At 39.8% G+C, this 26,743-nt stretch overlaps 1 protein-coding gene across 1 annotated transcript; it reads right to left on the bottom strand.

The window, feature by feature from the left end:
• Positions 1–291: 291 nt before the first annotated feature.
• LOC111330090 (intraflagellar transport protein 172 homolog) lies at positions 292–26,721 on the bottom strand. The gene is made up of 56 exons (XM_022934889.2): positions 26,565–26,721; positions 25,284–25,427; positions 24,980–25,092; positions 24,741–24,780; positions 24,127–24,195; positions 23,830–23,909; positions 23,426–23,513; positions 22,896–22,998; positions 22,224–22,332; positions 21,005–21,128; positions 20,492–20,587; positions 20,211–20,273; positions 19,705–19,803; positions 19,147–19,200; positions 18,417–18,520; positions 18,221–18,306; positions 17,773–17,837; positions 17,633–17,680; positions 17,291–17,458; positions 16,853–16,989; positions 16,083–16,275; positions 15,519–15,689; positions 14,654–14,734; positions 14,342–14,437; positions 14,116–14,187; positions 13,239–13,317; positions 13,033–13,153; positions 12,823–12,918; positions 12,660–12,708; positions 12,495–12,584; positions 11,875–11,972; positions 11,724–11,784; positions 11,365–11,439; positions 11,026–11,142; positions 10,743–10,809; positions 10,168–10,243; positions 9,678–9,836; positions 9,195–9,282; positions 8,573–8,665; positions 8,065–8,121; positions 7,919–7,971; positions 7,343–7,478; positions 6,777–6,872; positions 5,915–6,024; positions 5,490–5,553; positions 5,060–5,146; positions 4,446–4,562; positions 3,983–4,093; positions 3,469–3,582; positions 3,198–3,293; positions 2,835–2,894; positions 2,636–2,734; positions 2,469–2,525; positions 2,148–2,244; positions 1,601–1,692; positions 292–745 (listed from the first exon to the last, which is right to left on the bottom strand). The coding sequence occupies exons 1-56, from the start codon at positions 26,601–26,603 to the stop codon at positions 656–658; spliced, it is 5,247 nt and encodes a 1,748-aa protein (XP_022790624.2). The 5' UTR covers positions 26,604–26,721; the 3' UTR covers positions 292–655.
• Between the last annotated feature and the right edge of the window lie 22 nt (positions 26,722–26,743).

Below are 26,743 nucleotides of genomic sequence, written 5' to 3'. Positions count from 1 at the left end.
CCCCTCCCCCTACCTTCTAATTGTTCGCCTCGCTCCATTTGACGCTCGGTCTGGAAAATAAAACAGAAAGCCCAAAGTCCTAATTTCCGCCCAAACTCTACAAGAACGCCTGCTCTGCAGGCTAAGCAATGCTCAATAAGAAAATCTCTAAACACCGTTGAGAAGGAAGCTACCATCAAGGACAAATGGCAGAAAGTATTTTAACTTGTAGTTGGATCAATTGATGATGAAGATAAACCTTTGTTTATCCGTTTCTGGGCATGCCCAAATCAATAAGAAGAAGACATAAAATACTCGTTTGCTTAATTTACTTTTCGACCAAGAAGTAACACTCACGTTATTTACAACAATAATAAATACCACTTGGAGATTTTAGACCGTAATCTCGTGCGGAGCTTCCTTTGGAATCGTCACGCAACGTTCGGTTATATTAAAAAGCGTTACGCGACAGATCTCTGAAAGGATCCGTAGACGTCTTGGATCTCTAAAGGTTGCCTTGATCTACTAAAGAAAATTCATTTCCCATGGTATGAATTAAGCTTTAGTGACATGCCTTGTTCAACATGAATCAAAACCTTACTAAAAAGGGACTAAGTAACGGTTCAGACAACAATAAATAACTAATGAGTTGCTTAAAATGACGTCGTCTAAACTCCTAATTAAAGGAGTATGAAGGGTTTTGAGGCGCTCCACACCAGTTTCCCAGAAAACGCAGCACATCTTGACATTCAGGGCTGTGAGAAACCTGGAAAAGAGATTAAGACCATTAAGACATGATACATTGTGAAAAGGCTTATTCTTTTCTCTGCAGACACCTCATTAGCGAAGTTCCTCATGTAATGTGGCATTAAACCAGCGTTTAACCCTTTACACCCTAACTTCAGGATGTATATTCTCCCTACTGTTCTCTTTAGATTTCGTGGGGTGGGGACTGGAAGAATTTGTTTAACAATCAAGAGCTTTTTTAGGTGGTGATCATTTCCTTTATTCTCCTGACCTTAATGAGTGATTCAAGGGTGTTATTGTAAGAAGAAATTAGATGTTAGTCACGCTTAGGGTTCAAAGGGTTAAAGAGGGCTGTACCGAATCTTAGAAATATGGGAACAGATAAGACACGTGAATAGAGAAGACACGTGAACGGAGAAGACACGTGAACAGAGAAGACACGTGAACGGAGAAGACACGTGAACAGGTAAGACACGTGAACAGAGAAGACACGTGAACGGAGAAGACACGTGAAGAATTAAGTTCCCCAAAGAGTAAGAGTTGATTGGTGCTAATCAAGGAAAAAAGAAGCGTCTCGTAAGGAATATAAAATATTGTTATTAGTAAATAAAGTGAGCTGTACGCAACGCTAAGGTAACTACTGTAAGTATAGTTGTAAATGTAGTATTGGCATTGTAATTTTGTATTGCAAATGTATTAATCGAAATAAAAGCACAAAATAAATACAAACATTGACTATCAAAAACGCAATCTACATTTTCAAGAAGGATTGGCACCTTGTCCTCATCTTTAATTTACTGTTTGCGCTACTAACAGTGTTCCCTAACAACCGCTCCCCAACATGAAAATACGTCCAAAATTGCAATAAGCTCACCTTGGTAGCCATAATAAACTTGTTCCAGTCCTCTTTGTTCGCAGCCTTGCCCGGCCGTTTAAATTCAATCTTGTTTCGCAGAACAGGATATCCTAAGAACAAGGGGACACCTCATAGCTTAGTGTTCTGTAACATATTCCTATGATAAGTTCACGGTCATACTTTTTTTTTTTGGCATCATACAAAACTACCCTCACCAAACGAGACTAGAAAATATAAGTTCAGCGCGATAGGTACTAGCGAAAGTAAGAAAAAAAGACGATTCTAACGATGGATACGACTAATACGGATCACAGATCACCAAAGGAAAAAAAAAACCCTTGCCGTTTGGTGTTCTTAAATGAAGTCGTTTCTTTTGCATTATAAAAACCTGCCTTTATCGCGAAGGAAACTATTAAAGACAACTTCAGTAAGACGGAAAAAGACAAAAGGGGCCGTAATGAACCAGGAAGGAACAAGAATTGTTCAGGATTAGGAGGATAAAAGACGTTAAAACATCTAAAAAAAACTTTCAGACACGTTAGACGATCGACTCGTAAAGCCTTACCCGTGATGACACACGGTAGTGAAGTTATACCAGTGTTCACTGCCACCAGGCAAGCTTCATAACTATCACGCTCATCTGTTGGTAAAACTTGCTCCACCTAACAGAAACCACACGGTAAGATGTTTACTTAAATTGAACACTTCGACTTCGCTCGTAGAAAACGATTTTTTTTTCTGCGCTAGTAAAGCCAAACTCATTGAAGCGATTTTCTGTCGTCACCCAGCTAATAGTAAGAATTGACGGCAGTGCGCGGACTACCGAAAGTAAACCGGGCGCTGTTTGTTGTCGTTCTTCCATTCAGAAACTAAGTTCAAAACAAACCTTTTGATCCATTGAGACAGCCAACACCCATTCCTTCACTTCCTCACGTTTCTCTTCCTGGAAAGTTCACATCACAAAAAGAGACCATTGTTGAAAAATGTAAACATTTAAAAAGCGTTGAAGACAACAACTGCCTTATTACTTAGCTTTACTTTCTCTCGACTCACCGGTAAGTGCTGTTTTTCCGGTACCGGGACCTCGAATGGGATATCAGTGCCTGCAAAATCGCTGTTGTCCAACATGTCTAGACTTCCCTCTTCAATACCCTGCCAAAGAGCAATTTATTGAATAGGCCAACATTTTAGACGAAACTCCTGGCAATTTAAAAGCACACAAGATAAAGTAACATAAAATGAAGTTTTCTACCTCGCTGAGATCCAAGTAGCGGTTCAAGAAAACAAATGCCATGTTGTCCCAGCCGACGCCCTGTGAGTTGAGAAAAATAAAATGTTATGTTAAATGCAAATGATTTACCGAAGACATCACGTAAACGACCTGAGAGAGTTTTAGATAAAAGTGCGAAAATTAGATAATTTTGACAATGTTCTTAAAGGCAAGATCAGGTTATTGTTATCCATCAGTTTGTTGTTCTTTTTCGAGGGGGGGGGGGGGCAGGAACTAAAATCCTGTTTGGTAACAAATATCAGCTGATAAGTGTTTTTAAAATAAGGAATAATACCTATGAAATGAATTAAAGATTACAAAAAAGTGACAACATGTATGTCTTACTTTCGCTGCAACTCCAGCTTCGTAAAAAGCTTTATCACAGGGAATAAGATCGGAATGTCGCAGAAGAGACGTCGACAATTTGGCGGCAAGGGTGTCCTGTAAAAAGACAAAGGTAATTACAACAAAATGACGACCCGGAAAATGCCGACATCTGACGATAGCGTCCGAAATCGGTCGATAGCGTCCGAAATCGGTCGATAGCGTCCGAAATCGGTCGATAGCGTCCGAAATCGGTTGATAGCGTCCGAAATCAAACGAAAGTGTCCCTCACCAGTGACTTGTGCTGCATGCATGCGCATCTGGTACTGTAGTAATGAGCGACTTCCAACATGACCTCAAACTCCTGAGCTTGGGGTGAACTGGATCCCTTGCTTAGGCCTTCAACCTAAAGTGATTCAGAAAGACGCATGATAAATTTAAAGCGTTGTTCACTGATCCATTTTAAAAAAAATTATATACACACAAAATTCTTGGAGACGTTTAAAACATTGATTGAAGGTTTCAAGAAAATGTCGTGAACTGCAAACTGATAAGATTACATCGGCCAATCAGAGTTAACGTAAACAACGACACAATCCAATCAAAATTGAAAGAAAACACACGTGACCACGCCAAGCGCGGGAAAACGTGTTTGACCAAGTCGCGGTTGGTATCGCACTAGAATCGGATTGGTTGACTGGGAAAATATCTGTTTCTTTTTCAACCAGTCACCGGCGGAGAGATGAGAGAGGAAAGCAGTTGAAAACTGTTCAAATGTAGTAATGCAAAGACACTGTCGCACTTACAATCTCAAACAGCACATCTCTGAGGTCTGCCCATGTGCGATAACTGTCTGCAGATCTGAGTCCTGGCATTGATATAACGTCCATAACGATACGCTTGTATATGTTAAAATTCTGTCCACAGTAACAACAGTTAAGAAACTGACTAAAATGTAACTTCGCCTTGCAACATCAATACATCAAAACAAAGAAAAGGCAGAGAAAATAGAAAAATTGGTGTGATGACAGCTATGTTGCTAAATTCTCTGACTCGTTTAGAAGGAAATATTGGTTCAGCGGCCGACAGGGAGAGTTCTAAACCAGATCTTAGATTCAAAAGATACAAATGTTTCTATAAAACTAAATCACTCGTGTCACATCAAGGAGACAATTAAGACTGTTCACGTCGTGGAGCTTGCGAAGAAAAAAAAAGAAATCAAATCTCTAAACAACGAGTGCCGTGAGTCGAAGAGAAAGTTTAGTTTACCTGGGCATTAGCCGGTGCTCCGTATTTGCAGAACAGGTCCAGAGCCTTCAAGGTGTTCCCGTCTTTGATCGCATTCGCAGCGTATAGGGCCACATATTTGCTAAGAACTTCGTAGCCCTTAAGGAAAATCGAAAGTTTTACTAAAAGTCACGCAATAAATTCCTTTCTTGGAGAGAGTAACAAGTAGTTGGGGCACTATACGATATAGCCAATCAGATTTCAGTATAATGTACCACGTGGTACCAAACGACCAATCATATGGCTGGATTGGCTTCCAGAATGGCGATTTGATTGGATGTCAATCTACTCATATGTTTGGTTCATTTGTACCACGTGGTACATGATACTGAAATCTGATTGGCTATGTCGCATTGTGCCACAATATAGTATAACTGCGGCATATATTGCTCACGTCTACGACTATTACTAACATTAATTGGACATAACTGTTACTCAAACGTCATAGAATCTGTATGGGTCAAAAGAAATGTTATGAAACAAGCGTGAGGTCGTTATGAAATGTTATGAAACAAGGTCGCACACACAAAAACCTACAACGTTACGTGCAACACAACTTGTCACGTAAAAAAATCTCGTGATGCCATGGCACGCACCTGTTGCTCGGCAGTTTCAATGGCTTTGTCCCACTGTCCACGTTGTATCATCATATCCAGACCGGCTATGACATCTACGTCGACCAACTAAAATATTAATTGATAACTGCTTAGAACTACAGTTTTCCTTTTCAGCATATAAGTTAGGAGCGTCTAGCACTCGTGAAATATTCTTGAACTAGGGAAACTGCCCTACACACTATCGACCACCCCCTAGGGAAACTGCCCTACACACTATCGACCACCCTCTATCCGTTTCGGTAGGTCATAACCACCCCTCTCTAAAAAAAGGAAAAAAACAACAACAACAAAAAATAATCGCAACACAAAGAAAACTGAACGGTGATACAAAAGAAAAAACTTCTCTTAAACTGCCTATGAAGGTAATTTAATTCAGTTCTGCATTGCTTTTAATTGACTCAAGCCTAACCTGTTCAGCTTGGCCTTTCTGTTTCAAGAACGCAACGTATGCATCTTCCACATACTGTTCATACCTACATGACAAGGGCAGATGATACTTATTCACAAATTCACTGAAACACAGGTGAAAAAAAAAACTTCGGAAAATTATGCACACTGAAGAGTACAACTTACATCCTTAAAAAAGATGAAAATGGAAAATGGCGACCTTAATTTATATCACCAATTCAACCCCACTTAACCAGGCGACATTTCGCAATTCGTAATCCGGTCCATCTTCGACACTCTTTAGTATCTTAATTTCTTTTTGGGTTACGGCTACCTATTTGGTGTTTATCTAACCAACCAAACAATCATTTCAATGTTGGCACTTTCTCTATAAATCTAAAACTGTCCCCAAGGCTCCATCAAAGGGTTAACTAAACGCTGACTTACTTTGGTGCCATTTCTGCCGCACATCTCTTGGCCTTTGGCCATAGCTCTCCCTGGATATACACATCAATGGCTTCCTTGACCATTTCCACGCCCAGATACAACTCACCAGCCTGGAGAAACAAAATGTTGTTTTAATACCCTACCATAACTTTATGTAAGGTTTCTTTTGTAACCCCCTCAGTCCACCCCGTTCGGATTACTTTTGCGCGTATAAGCTGTATCAGCACAGAGAGCCAAAGTGCTTACGGTCACCAGTCGCTGCCCAGTTAGCCCAATGGATAGTACGCTGGACTGTTGTGCGGGAGGTCGAGGGTTCGAGCCCCAGCCGGACCAACACTAAAGGTCTTAAAATAATTGAGAAGTGTTTGCTACCTTTCTATAACATCAAGAAATGGTTAGATATTCTAGTCTTCTCGGATAGGGACGAATAAATAGAGGTCTCGTCTCTTGCAAGGTTGGGGTGGGAGACGTTAATTTCCCACACACGAGATTACTGTGTGATGGATGTCCTCCCCTGGGGTGGGATGGGGGAAGGTGGACTAGCTCGAATGGTTCGTATGTTCCCTTCTAGTCTTTCCCCACTGCAAATTAATGCAGTGAAAATGGAATAAATCAAATTAAAATTACCAGTCAGCCTTGTCTTTCAAGAGGGGTAGGGGATGGGGGCGTTACAACAACTTTGATATCCACTTTCTGAAAAGGAGAAATTTCATTTCGCTGAAGTTATTGTTAAAAGAAAAGCTTTTTTAAAGTCAATCATGAATTTTCCAGAGAGTGTACCGGCGACAATAGATAACTTTGTAATTCGACCTCAATTGTAACACATTTGCATTAAAATAGTGACAAACTGTCCGGAGCAAACCTGTTCATAGCACTTTATCTCTGCCAGCCTGGGGCAGGCAGCTTTTGCCACATCATGAGCTCGGTCACTTGCGAATTTCATGGCAAGTTCAACGGCCTGAAATAAAAATACCACGGAAATTAGATAATCAATAGTAACTTTCAGTTGCAGGCTGTGTGAATTATTAAATACTAAAGGTATTTTTAAACTCAGAAATAGTAATTTATATGCCCTTCCATTTTTCTAGTATTTTGTTTACCGAAGCTCTGGGAAGCGCGAGAGAAATTAGTAAAAATACATAAGCGAACAAAGCGCGGGAAAACGCGGGTGGCTAAATCACGATTGGTGGAATTTTTGCATTTGATTGGTTGACAGAGTGTAGGTTTTCAGTTCTACACCAATCACATGGCGTGGTACAGAAAACCTCTCCAATCCTGGATTACTTTGAACAATCGATTGAAAACTGTCAGCTATCACGTATATCAACATTCTGAACAACCCAACAGTAGATTGACATCTGTATAACCACCTCTGTTATGGATTAGTCAAGAGTTGCTCGGTAACACTCCTGGTCACACGCCTCCTACCTTGACCATGGCATCCTCCACCAGTTCATGATCAGTTGTCGTGTTCGGTGTAATCTTCAAGTACATGTCAATAGCTCTGTTATATTCAGCTTTCTTTTCCCATTCCTTTCCTTGACTCAGCAACGACTCTGCACCTCTAAAAATTGTAACATCACAAAACGACCAGGAAGTTAATTACCACACAGTAATCTCGTGCGTGGGAAATAAACATCTCCTACCCCTAACCCTGCAGGAGACGGGACCTACGGTTTTATTAGTCCGTATCCGAGAAGACTAGAATATCTGTCCATTGCTTGATATTATAGAAAGGTAGCAAATTCTCCTCAGTTATTTTAAGACCATGAGTATTGGTCCGGCCGGGGCTCGAACCCTCGACCTCCCGCACTGCACAATCCGGCGATCTAACCAATTGAGCTAACCAGGTGCGGTTAATGATCACCAACTAAATAAGCTCTTTCTCTACTTCTCTAAATAAGCTCTTGATTGTTAAACAAATTCTCCTTGACAGCACCATAGGAAATGCATGGATAACAGTGTGTAGAATATGCTTAATTATACTAGGGTGTAAGTGGTTACCTGTTTCCTTTGGACATGACCTCTCTGTCGTACTCGTCTTGCCATTGCTCCAGCTGTTGGCAAAGAAGATCAGGGTGAAATGATTATACAATTCACTGTGTTTAGTTTTCTCTTAGAGTACAGCCTTGGATACGGTTTTTAAATACCTTGTGGGGCAGATATTCCTTCACAACGCGCAGAGCATCTGTCCACATACCAGCTTCCTGGAATTGAACAGGGAACAATGGAGACCATAAGGTCACTTACATATTTGTTCGGGAAAAAGAGAAATTACGGCTAAATAATTGTCATGTCATTGGATAACGTTATGTTGACATTACACTTCAAAATGGTTGGGGACGCTGGGAAATCTTGGGATGAAATCTGAATAAGACCCACTTCGAAAGTCTCCTCTTTCAGAAGGTTCTCATTGTTGCAATAAAGAATGGCGGGGAAGTCATAAAAAAAATAAGTTATTAGAGATTCCTGGACCAACTTGACAGCAACAACGAGCACTACAAGTCGATAAAAAAAACGCTCCTCTTAGGTCAGTAGATGAACACCAAGGATGGGGGCTCGCGGTATTTCTTTCAATATTGTGATGGTGCGAAGTGAAACGCAAAGAGAAGTCTGGACCCATTACACCTTCTCAACCAACTGTTCTTACAAACTTACTTTGTAATACCGAGCCGCAAGTTCGGGTCTTTGAGCTCGGAGAAGAAACGTTTCTGATTTTTGATATTCTTTTTTGTCGAATGCAACACGGGCCTGCAATAAAAGAGAAATTAACAGATAAACAAATATTTTAACGACAAATAAATCACAGACTTCTGCGTATCATTTCTTTAGCCTCGACTCTATAAGTTATGAATGGAAGAGGACTTATTAGAGAAACAAACAACGCAGTAACCTAGCCTCACACGTATGACGTCACAGTGTGCAATCCAAATGGCGGGAATCACAACGCTGCTGTCTTTGGTTCTCGCAAGAAAAAACATCATTTGAGTAAAAACTGCCCTTTTGTGTCGCTCCTTATGGTTAAAAAGATCGGCAAAAGATGAAAAAAAAAAAAAGAGGGTACGACTCATTTATTTTGCATGATTAGCAACCCGTGTACGACTCGAATGTTTCCCAACACGATTCAAAATGGCAATGCAAGACGCGAATGTTTGCCACTTGACTAAGCCCGGATATAAACTGCCCGGATATAAACTGCCCGGATATAAACTGCCCGGATATAAACTGCCCGGATATAAAATGCCCGGATACAAAATGCCCGGATATAAAAATATCTTACCTGGCCTACTAACACGTCAGTTACACTGTCGGGATCATTCTCCTCCGCCACTCTCTGGGCGCTGTCCCAATCCTGGTTATGAACATACCTGAAACACGATTTGATAGAAAGCATTTCCTTAAATTTTGGGAGACGAATTCTGAATCAGAGAAGAGTAGAAAGATCTCGTTAAATCTTAAAAGAAGCGGGAAAAATTATAGTCGAAAGACTAGGACACGATTTCCCATAATGCAATTCACTACAGCCAATCAAAACAGGCGTACAGGACATCACGAGCCAATGAGCCAACGCAAAGCAAATACACGTTATTGTCACCAACTCGTGTGGCGAAGCCAATACTGATTTTGGCCTGAGGTATTTTTTGTACCCCACTATTGTCAAAACTTTGTTTCATTCTAGGATAAATTAGAAAACCTCCCACCAAATATGTGTAATTATATCAGTTCTTAATTTCTTATTACGATAAAAAATATTGCGACTTACATGAGTACAGCTTCCTTTGATTTCCCAGCTTTAATAAACTCTTTTTCAGCTTCAGCAAACTTTCCTTCATCCTCCAAGAACATGGCATACTTGAGGTGAATGTCTGGCAACTTGGACTTCATCGCCGTTCGAGACAAGTCAAACGCGAATTCAAAAGCACTGTAAACAAAAAAAATTAAGACTTTCTAAAAAAAAAAAAAAAACACTTTGCGGCATGAAGTGTATTACATTAAAAAAGGAAACCTTACAAAACAACGCCTTAATACCGATGTTGGAATAAATCTAAAGATATACACCATCCTATCTAGACTCAAAATACTCCGCCGCGCCTCAGTGCACAAGAAGTTACCTTCACCTTTCACTTCTTTTATTTGCAGCATCCAAAGGTTCATGCACATTGTACATTTTAAATTGACTTAAGAAACTAAAACTGTCTTTATAAGTCACATGACACGAGTGAAGACACTTACATTATTAAAGTGATTCTTACCAGTTTTCTGCGGCGTAGTCTATGGCTGATTCCAGCAGACCAAACTTAGTCAGCAACTTGACGGCGGAATCCCCTCCTAACAGAGACCAGGATTAAAAGAACGATCAATCAGCTTTGAGTTGCCTCGACATCAGTGTGAGGCAACTCAAAGCTAGTCAAATGACAAAGGGAAGTTCGTCTCTCTCTCTCTCTCTCACTGTCAGTAGTGACCAAAGAGGAATTTCTCGCAACAAGATAGATACATTTTCGAGCAGAGAGGCAATAAGAAGTAAGAAAACCATAAACTGTAGTGGCTATTCTTTGATTTTATACTACATTATCAGAGACAAAATTACGAAGAATACATGGTACAAAGAGGGGGGAATTCTATTTAGATCTAAGAGTGAAAGGGTTAAGGAGTTTCAACACAACTTGTACATTTTTGAAACATTTACCGAAACTTCTAAAGTTCCTGAATTGCATGTTCATTTTATCATAAATCCATCTCCTATGTTGCATAATTTACCATAGTTTTCGTTGCTAAGCTTCTGCAAGTGTCGGGTTTGAAACAAAACAACTAACTTTCACAAACTTACCTAGGTTCTTGGCCCACAAGTAAGCCACTTGTTTAGAGGCATTTTGGCTTCCGTGTTGCTTGGCAACCTGTGACAAAAATGTTCAACGAGTTTCAAACTTTTCCCTTTTGTTGTAGACTCCAGATATACTTATTTGTTTTGTCTGCTCTTTGTCCCATGTTGGACAGTGGAAGCGTTACAACATTCCACTGTCTAACCCATGCAAGCCCCTGACAATACCTGCCCCATGCCCACGCCGGAAAATATCTCCCCTGCCTCCCCCTCCCCCCACGCAATAACTCACCCTGTAAGCCTCTTCCCACATGTCTTGATTCCTGTACATGTTCACGGCTGCTTTCCAGTCCCTCGCTTCTAGGAAATGATGCTCAGCCTGGCGGAGTTGACCTTCGGCCTCCAGTTCCTGTACAAAGTAAAAGAAGAGTTCGTGGGCTGCAGTAAAAGTGGTAAAAAGTTTAAGAACATCCTCTATTAAATACTTAATCAGGTTTTCGCGCCCACTGAGAGAAAGAGAAGTGAAGTGACCACCATTAACGCTGCTTCACTCAGATTTCCGCAGAACTTATCTATATCTATCTGTTGTACTTATCAGATGGAGCATATTCATAGGTAAAGCAAACTATACCTTCGCCAGGTGAATGTGGGTGTCGGCGAGAAGATCTTCATGGTGGATAGCCACTAATCTGATCATGTTGTCAAACTACAAACGTAGAGAATCAGTCATTAGCACTTATCTACCAAGTGACGTGGTACTGTAAGTGGTATTTTTTCTGTTTTTGTTTTTTGCAATTGAATAAATGTAAAAATAAAAAATAAAAAAATAAAAAACAGAGACACGGAACTAAGGACCAAAACTGTCATATGCATCTCTGTGAAGGGAAGAATTCCCACAAAGGCGATGTGAAATTCGACAAGTTAAATATCTTTGAAATTTAACCAAGTTTCCCTTGGTCTTGGGACTGAAAGAAGTCTTAAGAAACTTACCTGGCGGTGTTTCTTGTACATATTTATGGCCAAGTCCGGTTCATCTACTGTGCAGTATAACCTAGGGATTGTTTCAAAGAATACAATGAGACTAAATCAATCACACGCGCTGCTCATTTACAATTCAAAGCATCGAAGTGGCTAGAATCACCTTTCTGCTTCTTTGTATTTGCCTTGAGCTTCAAGTTCCTGAGCTTGCGATATGTAGATGACAGCAACTTCTTCTTGTGTCATGCACTGGACTGCAAGCTGTGGAAACATGAAAAAATCACGCCACTTTCTCAACAAATCAGATGCAGGACTAAGACCAATCGCGACTTTTCCTGCAGTTTTTTTTGTGTTTGTAAATTTTTTTTATTGGCTCCGTGCGATGTTTCCCTTGGCTTTGAATGGCCGTTGTTACCATGTTGGTTTTGGTTCAATCAAAATGCGATCTTTGCAGAACAAATACAACGCGATAAGGTAAGGTAAGGTAAGAACTTTATTTCCGTGTCAAAATCTCTAGCGTACCACGTACGCTAATTGGGGACACCTAATTACCTAGTACTAAAAATTACTTTAAAAATTACAAGATAAGAAATTTATATGTATGTTTGTGTATTTAAATGTTTAAAATGATTAGTTAATTATTACGTACGAAGGAGTCTTTACGATTTCCCACATTCCCAACATAAGGCTTTTACAATTTCAGACTTTTCAAATGTTGTTTTACGTTCAAACTCTTTGTATCTCAATGGATTCCTCTCGTCTGCTTAATTCAAGAGACCTTACCTTATGCGCAGCTTCATACATGTTGGCTTTGGTATACATCTCAATAGCAGCTCGTGGGTCCCCTCCCTTCACAAAGTACTTCTCCGCAAGCTGAATAGAAAAAGGAAATCTTTGAGTAAGCAGATAAAATAATCGAGAAATTACCGCAAACCGCGCGTAAAATACCTTGTATTCTTGAACTTGAGAATAGTGTTGAGCGATCTGATGATAGTACCTGGAATATTCACAAAAACATGGAAAATAACAGTTGTGAAGCTCTAAATGTAACGATGAAACCCTGTTTGCCAAACAGCGGAAAACCCCCGTAGGCAAAAAGAAGTTAACTCACCTTTCCGCCACATTATCGTCTTGCAGTTCTACGATCTGAACAGCTTTGTTCCACTGACGGGCTTGTATGGCGGCCTCGATTGCTTTAATTGAGCACCTGACAAGTAGCATAATTTATTGAAGAAAATTTCAATTGTGTGTTCAAAGTAATCCGGGACTGTGCAGCAAAAGAATGGCTGCGAAGCAGACTAGGTATGGGTGGATAACTCACCCAGCCTCGATGTAGTGATTAATAGCGGCATCCAACTGCTTCTGGGAAACCAAATAATCGCCCCAGGCCTCCTCTAGTTTCACAACCTCTCGCGGGAACGCCGCTCGGGACAGCTCGACGGCTAAACAGCGAAAAAAAAAATGGAAAAAGGTTAGGGCAATTAATATAACAGGAAGAACAGATAAAAGGAAACATGCATATCTTACCCCTCCTATATGCATGTCCTTTGCGATAAGAATCCATTGCTTTGTCGTTTTTGCCACATTTCTCGTAAAGTTCACCAGCCTACAATAAGAGGGAAAGACTCTTAATATAATTGACTGCGGGCGTTTCCCCGTGCCTGACTGATGTCACGTGTTACCGTTAAGATCTTATTAGGTCGTTCAATGTGTTGTGTAGAGCACATTTCGATTGATTGTTGATAACACAAAACCACAGTGCATACAACTTCGCCAAAAAAGAAAACAATTTCAAGGAACCGACAAGAACTCAAAGTAAAATCAAACAACCTGCATAAAGCGCAGGAAAGTCGCAGTTGGTTTCAGTTTTGCATCTGATTGGTTGAGGGAGTGGCGCGAGTTTTCTAGACCCCTGATCACGAAGCGAAGTGAAAAAAAAAAAGGAGACCCAGATTCCTCTCTATACTCAATTAAAAATTGCTCTACCTTGTTCTGAACGACCATTTATAATTAATGGCTTAGGGTTTGGTGTTTTGGAATTTTCATTAGAAGCCTGCTCCATCATCTCATTGCACATAAATACGGATATGCGCAGCTCAACGTGCGACAAAGCTGACTTCACTCAAAACGTTTAAAGCACCCAAAGATCAATTGTCCAACTTATTCAAGGATTACACTAGTTAAACCTTTCTGCGCTATGATTGGTTTAAAATACTCACGCCATCCTCTCAACCAATCAGATTCAAAAACCAATCAAGACTTTGTCACACGCATTCTCCCGCGCTTTGAGCAGTCTGCTCACTTTTAATTCTCCCTGTCTCGTTGCGATATTTTCACTTTCCTCTGATTGGCTGCGTTCTAATTAGAGGTCTAACCTAATTATGTGGGAATTTCAGACACTAACCTGCTCGTACAACCCGCCCTTGAGAAGAGCTGAGGCAATTCTCTCCGATAACTCTGCTGAGTGAATTAGCTCCTGATGACCAAAAACATTTACGTTCACAAATTAACGAAAACATTCAACTTATTTCTCCCTTGACGTTCCATGCTTTCGAACTCAAAATCCTCTCCAAGCCGCTTTAGAGAAAATTTCTTCTTTAACCTCAAAGTAACGACATGAAATCGCTCACCTCTTTACTCAAAGCCAGCCTTGCAGCCTTCGCGGGCAAACCAGCTTTTAGATACAAGTTAATAGCTTCCACGTAATTTCCTTCTCTCTCTTTCACCTGGACAGAAAACCAAAGTAACAAACTTAGGTCAACAGAGGTTTAAGTGTGGCCTTGTGAACAACTATAAAGGCTGATAGTTACGAAAGAAACTGTTTGGGGGTGCGTCGGTGGGAGTGAACAACTAGATTGAATGTTGCGGTGCCGCATCCCCATGCTATATCTAAAATATATTTTTTAGCTTTTTTCCTTGTTACTTAGTGACGTAAATTTTACCTCGCCAGCCTTCTCTTCTTGAGCTGTGTCCGAGAGCCACTGGTAATGAGCCGTGCGCAAATTGTCCAGCTCTGGGTGACCCTGAAGTAAACAATAAATAATAAATTAAATATAAGGACCTGGCGATTATAGCTTTTAACGTTAAAACAGGGCGAAATCACACCACAAGGAAGAGATAACACACATAACAAGAGGTCAGTCTTTCTGTCAATAATTTACTCGGTCAGTCAGGCAGCCTGTCAGTCAGTCTGTCAGTCCGTTAATCAGCCATTCCGTCCGTCAGTCAGCGAGTCGACCTTTCAGTTGGTCAATCAGCCAATCAGCCAGCCAGTCAGTCAGTCAGTCTGTCAGCTAGTCAGTCAGTCAGTTAGCCAGCCTGTCAGTCAGTCAGCCAGCCAGTCAGTCAGTCAACCAACCAACCAGCCAGCCATTCAGCCAGTCAGTCAGTCAGCCAGTCAGCCAGTCAGCCAGTCAGTCAGTCTGTCAGTCAGTGAAATAATTTCAATATATCAACAAAGTTGAAATGGTAAATTGGCCACCGTTACGATAAAAAAGGCTAACGCTCGAAACGTCAGCTTTTATAATCGTAACGGTGGCCAATTTACCATTTCAACTTTGTTGATATATTGAAATTATTTCGTTACCCCCACCGACGCAGCCCCAAACAGTTTCTTTAGAAACTATCAGCCTTTATTCATTTGTCAGTCAGTGAGTCAGTCAGTCAGTCAGTCAGCCAGCCAGTCAATGAGTCACTCAGTCCGCCAGCCAGTCATTCAGTGAGTCGGCCAGCCCGTCAGTGAGTAAGTCAGCCAGTTAGTCAATTAGTCATCAGTCATTCATTCACTAGAATAGCCCTTAAGCATACCTTAGCCTGCCCCACAGCTATAGCCTCGTCCCACTTATGTAGCTCCTGATACATCTCAATGGCCTCATCCACGTACCCCTGCTCCAGAAGAATGGTCTCAGCCAGCTTAAAGTTTTTGTCCAGAACTGCCAGCTTTGCTCGAACACGAACATGATTTGTACCATCACCACCCTGAAAAATATCAAAACGTTCGAACCTGTACGTATGATACTACCAGCCTAAAACAAATTGGTTTTTGTAGCCATCTCATTCTTAAGTACCCACAATCTGCCGAAGGTTTTTTTCTTTAAATCAAGTGTCTTCTCTTGAATTTAGCGCGTTCATTCTGGAGTCTTGCGTATTCACAAACTAATCTTAAAGAAGCCAATATAAATCCCCGCTTAAGTCGAGGAACCTTCAAGTCTTAACTGCTCCTCAGATGCGATTACCAGATTCCATGTAGAAAATGACAAAGCAACTTAACACATCAAACCACGAAATGAAGGCGTTTTAGACCTCAAGTGGAGTCTTCGTTCTTTGCAATAAAAAAGAAAAAGAAATGAAAAGGAAAAAAGTCTTGCCTACCATTTCTTCTGCAGTTTCTTCAGCGATCTTGTTTATCTGTCGTAACGCCTTAGCTTTAGAAACATCACCCAGAGCAGCAAAGCATCGCTCGGCAATGTGCAGCTGCCTCGCCTCCAGAGCGAGGCGGCTCAGTGTTTTCCACATGGCCTCAGTTTCTAAGGACATCTCAAGACTCTCAAGGAACGTAACAGCCCTGAAACATCAAAATAACTTTTGGTTCTCTTGCAGGAGAGTCTTTTTCATCCTTCTCCTTCACTGAGCAAAGCATTCTTCTCCACTAACTTGAGGGACTAGTCGCTATATATTACCTGTAGGGGTGAAGTCGGATCGAAGAACTTTGGGGGATCACATGCTTTTCAGGGGTAATGAAGGGGGGGGGGCGGTCGAACATCTCTAACAGAGTTTAAAGGGGAAATACAAAAATTGACTGTCAATGAAGTGGAATCATTAGAATACGACAGAGCCTTAAGGGAGGGGGGAGTCAGGTAAATTTTATTGTGACATAGTCAAAATGCTCCGACGACCCTCCCTCCCCCCATTAAACATAATGACCGGCCCCAATAAAAATTTTCCCAACTGAAATCTGAGGGGCGGTTTCTTTGTTTTGTACGATGACTCTCACTGCTCACCTTTTGACAGTGTATCGATGGTTACACGCTAAAGTGAGATAAAGAGGAAAACATTCACGCTCAGGCATACAAACATTGCTGCGGAGGAGACGTTTCTCAAAACCATCGGGGGTGGATACATTACATTTTAGGAATTAGTACCTTGGGAAGTCTCCATCGTCAATAGCTGTACCGAACTCAATCAATCCTTCATCCAGAGTATAGGAGATGGTCGTGACTCCTTCATTCACAAGAACCTCAGTCTTGCCATCAGCTCTCTCCAGATCGACTACGTCTCCCTAAAAAGAAAGAATGGATAAGTCAGCATAGGACAATATTGAGCCATCTTTCAGCTACCCTGAAAGTTCACCTGCACTCAGACTGTAGTCCAACGCCCTAACCAATGGGTCACCACTCCTACTTTGGTCGAGAATAGCACAAAATTATGGAAGTATCTTGTTCATTTTGTGCGTGAGAATATTGGGTGAGGAATCGTGCCCCTGGCCTTGAATTCTGCGCTTTGATTGCAGCGGCACACACCCACAATAGTCCACAGTAAAAATTTCAAAGAGCACCATAAAACCGCCCAGCAATACTGACCTTAATTGGGAACATGGTGACTCTCTGAGGTGAGTCAATATTGTACCACACGCATAGGTTCCCTCTGTTTTGGGCCACTACCACGTCACTGAGAGGCACCCACTGAACATACGTGCAGTAGTTTAAGATCGTCGAACGCGTTTGTGTCTCCACATCCAATAGATGGAGCTACCAAGCAATGAAGAAAACAGGTAAGTAACGACCATTAGGCCTAAAATATTCTAAGGGAACGAAGGTGGAGAACTTTCAGTAGTAAAGAGGAACAGGCATAGTCTTCAATATTTGTAAATTATGGTGTTACGAACAGTTGCTTCTTGCGCTGACGCATTACACAAAACCCACCTTTAGTTTCTTGTCTCGAAAAAGCAGGGTCCTTCCCGTCTCATTGAGCTGAAATAAAAATCAAAAACAGTTTCACTTTCTGGATATGGGAAAAAAATGGCAGAAAGACTATACACTATTTCTTATGAATAATTTCTAACCTCCAACCAGTCAATTCTTGAGTCATGATTCACGCTTGCAATGTTGATTCCTGTTATCATATCAACTGGAAATTTAAAGTATAATTACATGCATAAATGTTATGGCCATTAATCCACATTAGCTGAAAGTTCTGGGTGGGGAGAGAGAGGTGTGAATGTCGTCCTGTCTGCGCATATTAGATTAGGAAGAAGCCTGGGGAGAGTTAATGAGTTGTGTTACAGAGAAAAATACACTGGTAAGTGGGGAAGTGGGGGGAGGGGAGGGGAGGGGGAAGTAGGGAAAGGGGAGGGGGGAGGGGGGAGGGGGGAGGGGAGGTGGAAAAATCTGATCTTTCTTTAACACAACCATTGTTGCTGTAGACCAAACTTAGCAGTGAATCATTGTGAACATGAAACCCCCCATGCCCCTATGGGACAGGGTCGCTGCTGGAATGCACTGCTCACTTACCAACATTGATAGTCTTGAGATCCACAAGGTATGCCATCTTTTTGTTGTTTTCAACACCTCTCTGTTTTCTCTCATTCAGGCGGACACTGGAAAGGTATTGAGAATAAAGAACAGTAGAGGCAAATTCTAACATTGCAAATGACATTAGATGTACAACCATCAGAGAGGAGATTTGCAGAAGAAGCAACATTTTTACCTGATTAAATGGGGGTTCATAAATTCAGTTCTCACTGTTCCAAGTATTTCATTGTTTCCATATTCAACCAGTGATAGCTCCCCAGCATTGAACACCATACAGACCTGAAATTAAAACACAAACTAACAATGAACAGACCAGAGCTTACTTTAAATGAAATTAAGAGTTTTTGTTCAGGTAAAGTTGGTTTTCGCTTGCAACAGAACCAGAGTTGTAAAAGCCCCAGCAAACCTGTGAAAACTGAAAATCAGAGTTTTAATTGCTTTGGGGCCAAACTTGAAAAAATCAGCACACTCAAATTTTCTTTCCATTTCCCTCAATCCTCTTCAACCTTTGTTATGGTAAAATGGATACTTTGTCATGGACACCAGCAGAAGCAGAAGAACCAACCAATCACAATGCTAGATCTCGGCATTTTCTATAACAGCCTGATACCAATAATCTACAGAATTACAAGTAACAGCACCATAATTGTTCTGTCTCAGGTTCTGTTGATTGTGTTTTCTCTATATTGTATCACTCTCCCCTCCTGATTACAATTGTACTCCAAATTTAACTTTATCCTTGGTGAAAAACACACATATACACAATGCAAATATAATTGTGTTATGTTGCCCAAATCATACTGTGACTGCTTTGAACCAAGACATTTGCCATGCCCTATTTGTGGTGGATGAAATAAAATCATGGTAAAAATAAGTCTTGAGTTCTGTTCAGATTCCATACATACATTTTCATTTTCAAAGAAGAACTTTTCATTTCCACCAGTTCCTTGCCAAGGGACCTGAAAACAGGATACAAAGAAAACCAATTCAAATACAATGCAGGGCTAAGTTGTTCAATATGTTAACCCAGGCTTGATGTAAATTTTTGGCATGTTTTTGACAATTGTTTTCAATAACAGTGAGATGGAAACTCCAAAACACTGGCTCTAACATACACAGTAACATTAGCAAAGAGGCCAAGTTATCATTTTCACTCCCAAAATCTGATTGTTTTAATCTCCTCTCTACATACTTCCAATTTCCTTGTGAATTGGTGATGAGAATTTAGCATTAAATCATCTGATAAGTTTGCATATTCTCAATATTCTCATTACCTGTTTGCTGGATAATGGATGACTATCATTGGAGAAGTTACATGTTAATCACTTCCAGTAGTTAAAGAGTTAAAATGTAATCCTGGATTGTGTTAACTAACTTTTAAAACAACTGTTCCCTGAATTACATTAAAAGTAGAAAAGGTGGCTCAAAGAACAGAATTTTAAGAAACTAAGATTAACACCTACCTCACTTAGTTTGTTGTTTTGAAGGTCCCCGACAAGAAGAGTGTCTGTGGTGTAAGCCACAAGGAATCTGTCTTTACCCATGATGCTCACTTTATCAATCTACAGTCAAATGAAGTCAACTCACTTATTAGTCGCAGCATGACTAAAGTTACAGTCAAATGAAGTCAACTCACTTATTAGTCGCAGCACGACTAAAGTTAGAGAGGTCTCATTCAAAAGAGAAGTGGAAATTGAACCTAGAGTTTGATGACCCTGGCCAAAATTGTCAATGTAGGTAATGAGGAGATTTGACTGAAGGGGAAATCATAGGCAACATTGTTAAATCCACACAAGTGTCCTTGAATACTCATTAGCTAGGTGTTCACAAAGCTGAAAATTTTCACCATGTAAAACTGGTGACATCAATTTATTGTACACCATTGTTGATAATTTTTCTGCAAATATGCGGAGTAGTGTTATTAATCTGATCAACAGCATTGCAGGTGCAACACCTGAAGAAAAAGTACCTCATATCCGTAGTGGGACTTCAGGACAACTCGGGTTCCTGATGACAAATTCTTCACAATGACCTGCAGTAAAGACAACAACTCAAACATGAACTTCACTGTTTACAATTATAGTACCAAATATGCACAGAATAATGAGGATAACAATATAACTGTTTGCCTGTCAATCAAAGCACAAACTGAAAGAGATTCTCTCTTTTTATAATTGATCATACTTAATCCAAAAATGGACAGGAATGTCCCTACAAAATTATAGCAAATAAAATATTCCAAATCTATACCTGACTAAGACCAACATAGGTCATCTCAAACTTGTTTTTGTAAACTGATCTTCTCAAGCAACAGTCAAACAGTTCCACACCTCCACACAAAGTACCCTGTAGATATAAAAAAATTATCAAAAATGATAACTTGAACATTAAATACAGCAATCTACTTAACAGCCTTAATTATATTGAGCACAAAGTTTCTGAAAATTCAGGAACAATTTTGATTTTCATTATTTTTTCTAGGAACTTGAACATTTTTCAGAAATATCTACTGGTTGTACCCTCCTGGCAAAGCACATTCATGTGTAAAAACAAATTGATAGCATGCTTGCAGCTTGGGGCTTTGTCATAGACAACATGAACAATAATTTAACTGGCAAATAGTTTAAGAAAACTTAGTATTCTGGCTGTTTTCAAGGTTTAAGTGTGCACTTAATGTGATACCATGAACTGGACCCAATGGGAGAACAATGAGGACTGGTCTTGAGAAAACTAAAAAATCATGCTTACGAGCAAATCACTTACAGCAACAAGTCTTGATCCATCCCTTTTCCAAGCCATTGAAGTGATTGTGTAGAGATTAGGAATGTCCTTGGGCTTCGATTCATCCCATGAACCTTTCCTTGGACTCCAGTTGAACACTCGAAGCCTGATGTAAAGAACAATGCAACTGAGGAATTGTTCCACATTTTCATAAACAGCCTTGATAAAAGATGCAGAAGTTGGGTGGTTAGCACATTGGACTACTGTGGTTAAGGACCAGCCTCCCCCTCTGGTTGAGTCATTGTCCTGTATCCTTAGGTAGCTAAGAGCAATTTTCTCTCACAGCTCTCTTCTCCCTCCTGCAGTTATGTGTACTTAGCAAATTGTTAGAAAGACCTGTTTGAGCACTGGAAAGTAACTTGGGATGGATTCATGTCTGGTGCAGGAAGAGCAGATATACCCCTCCTGGATGGGATTCTAGTCCATCGCTAGGTCACCTACCTGTATTTTTCTCAATGAATAAAGGCTGATAGTTTCTAAAGAAACTGTTTGGGGCTGCATCGGTGGGGGTAATGAAATAATTTGGATATATCAACAAAGTTGAAATGGTAAATTGGCCACCGTAACGATTACAAAAGCTGACGTTTCGAGCGTTAGCCCTTCGTCGGAGCAAATAGAGGAATTGTGGGTTGTGTGTGCTTTTAAAGGCAGAAAGTGGAGCTACGTTATTGGTGGGAACATGGCAACGAGAAAAACATGAATAAATTAGTGGAATGAAAAGCATTTGTTGATCCCTGTGGGATTTAGACTGCTGGCAGTCTTTCAAACTGGCAGTCTAAATCCAACAGGGATCAACGAACGCTTTTCATTCCACTAATTTATTCATGTTTTTCTCGTTGCCACATTCCCACCAATAACGTAGCTCCATTTTCTGCCTTTAAAAGCACACCCAACCCACAATTCCTCTATTCGCTCCGGCGAAGGGCTAATGCTCGAAACATCAGCTTTTGTAATCGTTATGGTGGCCAATTTACCATTTCAACTTTGTATTTTTCTCAGCTATCAATTCATCATTACCCATTTATACTCCAGGTGCAAGGCACTATGAAAGAAAAGTGTTTTGCCCAAACACCCAACACAATGACCCTGCCAGGACCTGGGCCCAGATCTCTTGTCCTAAAGTCCAGTGTACTAACTAGTAGGCTACCACCTCCAACCTCCCCCCCCCCCCCCCCCCACTCCAACTTTCTGCTAGAGTTACCTGTCATAACTTCCAACCACTACTGACTGTCCACTGGGACTACAGATTGCTACAGTAAACTCTTTTTCATCATCATCTCTGGTATAATCAAAGTTTTGAAGAACCCTTCCTAGGAGTAGAGAGAGAATGGATCATTTTGTGAGAAACAATAACATGATGTTGTTTTTTTTTTTAGTTTTGTTTTTTTTTTTTAACAAATATTACATTAAAGCTATCATGGAAAAAAAGAGGTCAGAAGAAAACAATATTAAAAATTAGGCGTGTACCACGGGAAGCCATGTTCTAAAGGTCAAAATTTAAAATGAAGAACCTAAAACTAAAATTTTGTGAAGGGAACAGAACTGGCATAAAACCAATGAATCTGGTTGGGGAATAACACAATAAAATCTTTCAATAAATAAATATGAGAAATGTTCCTTGCTATATGGGTCATATATATGTTCAACTCTTTAACACCCAAGGTCTGACTTTCAATTCTCCCTTCTAGCTGCCGCACATTTTCTTGTAAATTAGTTATGAGAATTTGGTGTTAGATCAAAATTATAAATTCTACCTGATAAGTTTGAGTATTCTCATTACCTGTTTGCTGGATAATGAATGGATATCAGAGGGAGAAGTTACAGGTTAGTCACTTCTGGGAGCTAAAGGTTTTACTCTACTTAAACTTATTACCTTCTTTTCCATATGCTACAATCTTTTTGTCGCAGCCAGCAGCAACAATTGATGAGCCCCAACACAGGGCATATGGAGAACAAGGATGCTTACACAACTGACCCTAAAAATATCAAACAAAAGGTGAATGAATGAAATAGGGTTGGTTATTTGATTGTCTTTTCTTCATTAGGCAGTGCTCTGGACTAAATTAGGCAATACCAGTAATTCAATCTTAACATTTCTGCACAAACAAATGAAGCCATGCCCATTGCAGGTAAGCTGAAATTTTGGCAATTGCAGAAAAGAGGCCTCAAAAGCTTCAGGCTTCTGCATAAGTGGGTTGTTTGAAAAAAATCAATGTTTATTTTAATTATTTGGCTGAGTTAATAATGGTTTAGAATGCAGTTTTGTGAAACAAAAGCTGAAGAACATTCATTTAGACACCCAGTCCTTGGTTTCTCAAAACCTTACTGCAAGAATAGCCAGCAAAAGATCAAAGATATCAAGCATCTGAGGCAATGACTGTGCATGCACCCTACAGAACTCACCTGTGATAAGCCTGTTCCTTCATCATCAAAAAAGTACCTTACAATAGCACCATCTATATGACCAGAGAGAATTCCTTTCCCTGAGACACTGTAAGGTATAATAATAATAATAATAATAATAATAATAATAATAATAATAATAATAATAATAATAATAATAATAATAAAAAAAAACAGATGCTGTTGTGATACACTTTAGTGCTGAAAATCTAACTTCTACATCACTCACCTCTCTGGAGAGTGAATTTCAACCGGAATACTTTCACCAATTCTTTTTCCTTAATATTTGCTCAAAATAGTCATATCTCACTAAACATCGGACAGACTATTTGAAACTTATAACTATTTCACTAAGTAATCCTTAACATTTTTTGTTTAGCACATATGAGGATCACAAAACTTACTTTGCAGCAAGAGAAACAACATAATTGTCAGTTCCATAAAGTGTAGTTGATTTGTTCGTTTTAAGGTTAGCAATACGGACCTGTGAAGTTAAAGAAGGAAGTTATGGTGTACCATCATGTGACTGAATCATTACAAGTTAGTAGCAAATACAATCATTAATTTGTTGTTATTAGAGCAAGCTCAAGTTTGTTATCACCTACATACCAGGTATTGCATTGCAGAAACTGTTATTGAAAAAGAACCTTTGTAATAAGTGTCTGCCAATTTATTTAATTTCACAACACCAATCAACTTACCTTTCCATCTGCTAAGCCAAAGACAATGTTCTGTTGCTCAGGTGGCCATATCAAGCACGTAACAGGACTCTATAAAGAAAACAAAAAAAAAGTCAGTTTACTAGATTGGAATCCAGCTTGCCAAAGCTTATCCACATCTACCGGTATGTAGCATGAGAGGAATGGTAACATTGCTACCCTCTGGATGGGATGCTACTCTACAGCAGGTCGTTACCTCCCCTTGATGGGTTGCCAGTCCTCAACAAGTTACCCTCCCTGAATAGGACGTTAATTTGCAGTAGGTTGACCCTCCACTCCACCTTCCTGCAGCAATTTATCCCTAACAGTTCACTGATACTCATTCATAATCTTGAGTGAAGAGAGGCACTGGGTGAGAGTAAGGTAAAGTATCCAGCCCAAGAATACACCACAATAACCTAATGACACTAGAACCTTGATCCCTTGACCCAGAGATCACCCCATTTAGCCCTCATGTCGCTAGACCACAGCACATTAGCAGCACCCGTTCTAAAACGATGTCATATCACACAAAGTCAAGATTTACCAGTACACTGAAACAAGATACCCCAGCAAGTTCTTTCTGGCACAAAACTGAAAATGAAATATCAACAAACCTGTTGGACAAACTTGTTGCAAATAACTTTTTTCTCACCCCTAAAATGTCAGATAAAAGAATCAAATTAATGGAAATTAAAGGTTCTGCGATGTATTACTGCTATTTTCTTGTCCTCTTCACTGATTGTCTTTGCTACAAGCAGTACACAAGACCTTATTTCTTCAATCTAAATTTCATTATTTTGTAAATATGATATCTATTCAGTTGCAGTATTTCTGAGAGTTTGTTAGTCCATACCATTCTTCTCCGATTTTGTACACAAAGATAATGTTGTCAGTTTGGCCCACAGCAATCTTTGTAGAGTCTGGAGAGAAGGCAAGTCCTTTTACAATGTAGCTCTTCTTTCCTGCCTGAGAAGGGAATTTACAAGTTAGAACTTATAGTAAATAGTGTTACAGGATGGTAGATATTAAATAAGTGGGGATGTACGTTGGAAGTGGAGACATTGCAAGACAAATGATAATACTTCATTACAAGTGCATTCACTATTAAAAATAACATTTTTTTTTCATGATATTAGGGTTAAACTATTAAACAATACCTGGGAATTTGCTGGTTTTGTTGAAAACTTATCTCTTCTCTCTCCCAGCTCATCATACAGTATAACTACTCTGTCCATGGTGACAACAGCCATCTTGGTGTTGTTTGGTGACCACGCCATTGCTGTAACCTTACAGGCCCCATCCTTTAATTTCAAAAATTTAGTTACCACATCACTTTATTGTAACAATCACTTCATGGAGTGTAACAACTATCGTAACACCAATATCAGTTATTGTCCTTTACAAAATAGCTGAGACACTGTGGGCATCTTGATTGGTCAATAACCTATCAGGGCTCGACACTAACTTTTCAACTTACAAGCCAAGTGGCTATAGTGACATCTTAGATGTTACCACAATTTCAGTTTATTTACTAGCCAAACTGGCTAATGGAAATAAAAAACCACAAGCCAAAACTGAATTTCTACTAGTCTGTGGCTAGTGGGCTACCATTAGTGTCAAGCCCTGCCTATTACTTATTGCACCTGTAAACCCATACAAAATTAAAGTTTATTAGATAAAGGCAATAGAGTGCACTTTCTAATTCTAAAAGTTTGTGGATCACTTACTTCTGGTATATGACTCGTAAAATTTTCTAATGTTTTGCCAACTTCCTACTTGGGTCATCACTCTGGTAACCCACTAGAAAGTGCCATCTTTTGCTTATTAATTTTTAGTCATGCCCCATAATCAACAGCTTTTTTTTTTAACTTGAGCTAGATTCTTTACAATGCATGAACAAATTTTCTTTTTCACTATATTATATTCTTTTCTACAGTAAGCAGTTCATCTTACAACTTGTATTGAAACAGCACAAAAAAACTAAAAGAAAAGTTGCAAGAAAAATTGCCTGATATTTAAAAAATATCTCTCTTTTAGCACGCAGATGTCATTGTCGATCAACGTAAGTACATTAGCTAAAAAATATCTAACAAAGTTTATACGACGGTGTCAAATTTTTTCACCAAAACCTATGGGGAATAAAACAACTGAGACAACTGACTACTGAGCTTAATTTGGGTCCAATGGAAAAAAAAAAAAAAAGTAACCTTGTTTACATAATAAGTTCTGGCAGAACTTCGCGAAACGACAAAGAGTGCCATTGAAAAGTTAAAAAACAATTTCCTGTGAGTGCATTACATACATCATTGCTATCTACAAGAGACAACAGATCAAAATCGGAGCTGCAACTTGACAGCGTTCATGATACATGGCAACACGAAAGCTTTAATTAAAAGTCGTAACTCTAAAACAAAATCAGAAAAGGAAGCTTCTTATACCTGTGGGTTCAGAAGAGTCTTCATATAACGTAGCTGCATTTTTAAAGTTTATATTTCTCAGATCTCCCAGTAAAGGTCTGGTTCAATTTGTATTTTTATGACAGTGCAGCCGCCATGTTTTTACCGCTTGAGGTATCTGATGTATCATGTATCCTAGATACTGGCTTCATTAGTCCAGC

Source organism: Stylophora pistillata, chromosome 13 (genome assembly GCF_964205215.1).
Source record: "Stylophora pistillata chromosome 13, jaStyPist1.2, whole genome shotgun sequence".
Taxonomy (NCBI): domain Eukaryota; kingdom Metazoa; phylum Cnidaria; class Anthozoa; order Scleractinia; family Pocilloporidae; genus Stylophora; species Stylophora pistillata.
Note: the sequence above shows the minus strand (reverse complement) of the source record. Positions and strands in the feature narration are given on the sequence as shown.

Coding starts and splice junctions, on each gene's coding strand:
- LOC111330090 (XM_022934889.2), bottom strand. CDS start 26,603: ATGCAGCTACGTTATATGAAGACTCTTCTGAACCCACAG. Junction 16,276..16,852: donor GACGATGGAGACTTCCCAAG/GTACTAATTCCT, acceptor TTGATGTTTCAG/GGCTGTTACGTTCCTTGAGA. Junction 14,188..14,341: donor GGCTGGCTTTGAGTAAAGAG/GTGAGCGATTTC, acceptor TTTGGTCATCAG/GAGCTAATTCACTCAGCAGA.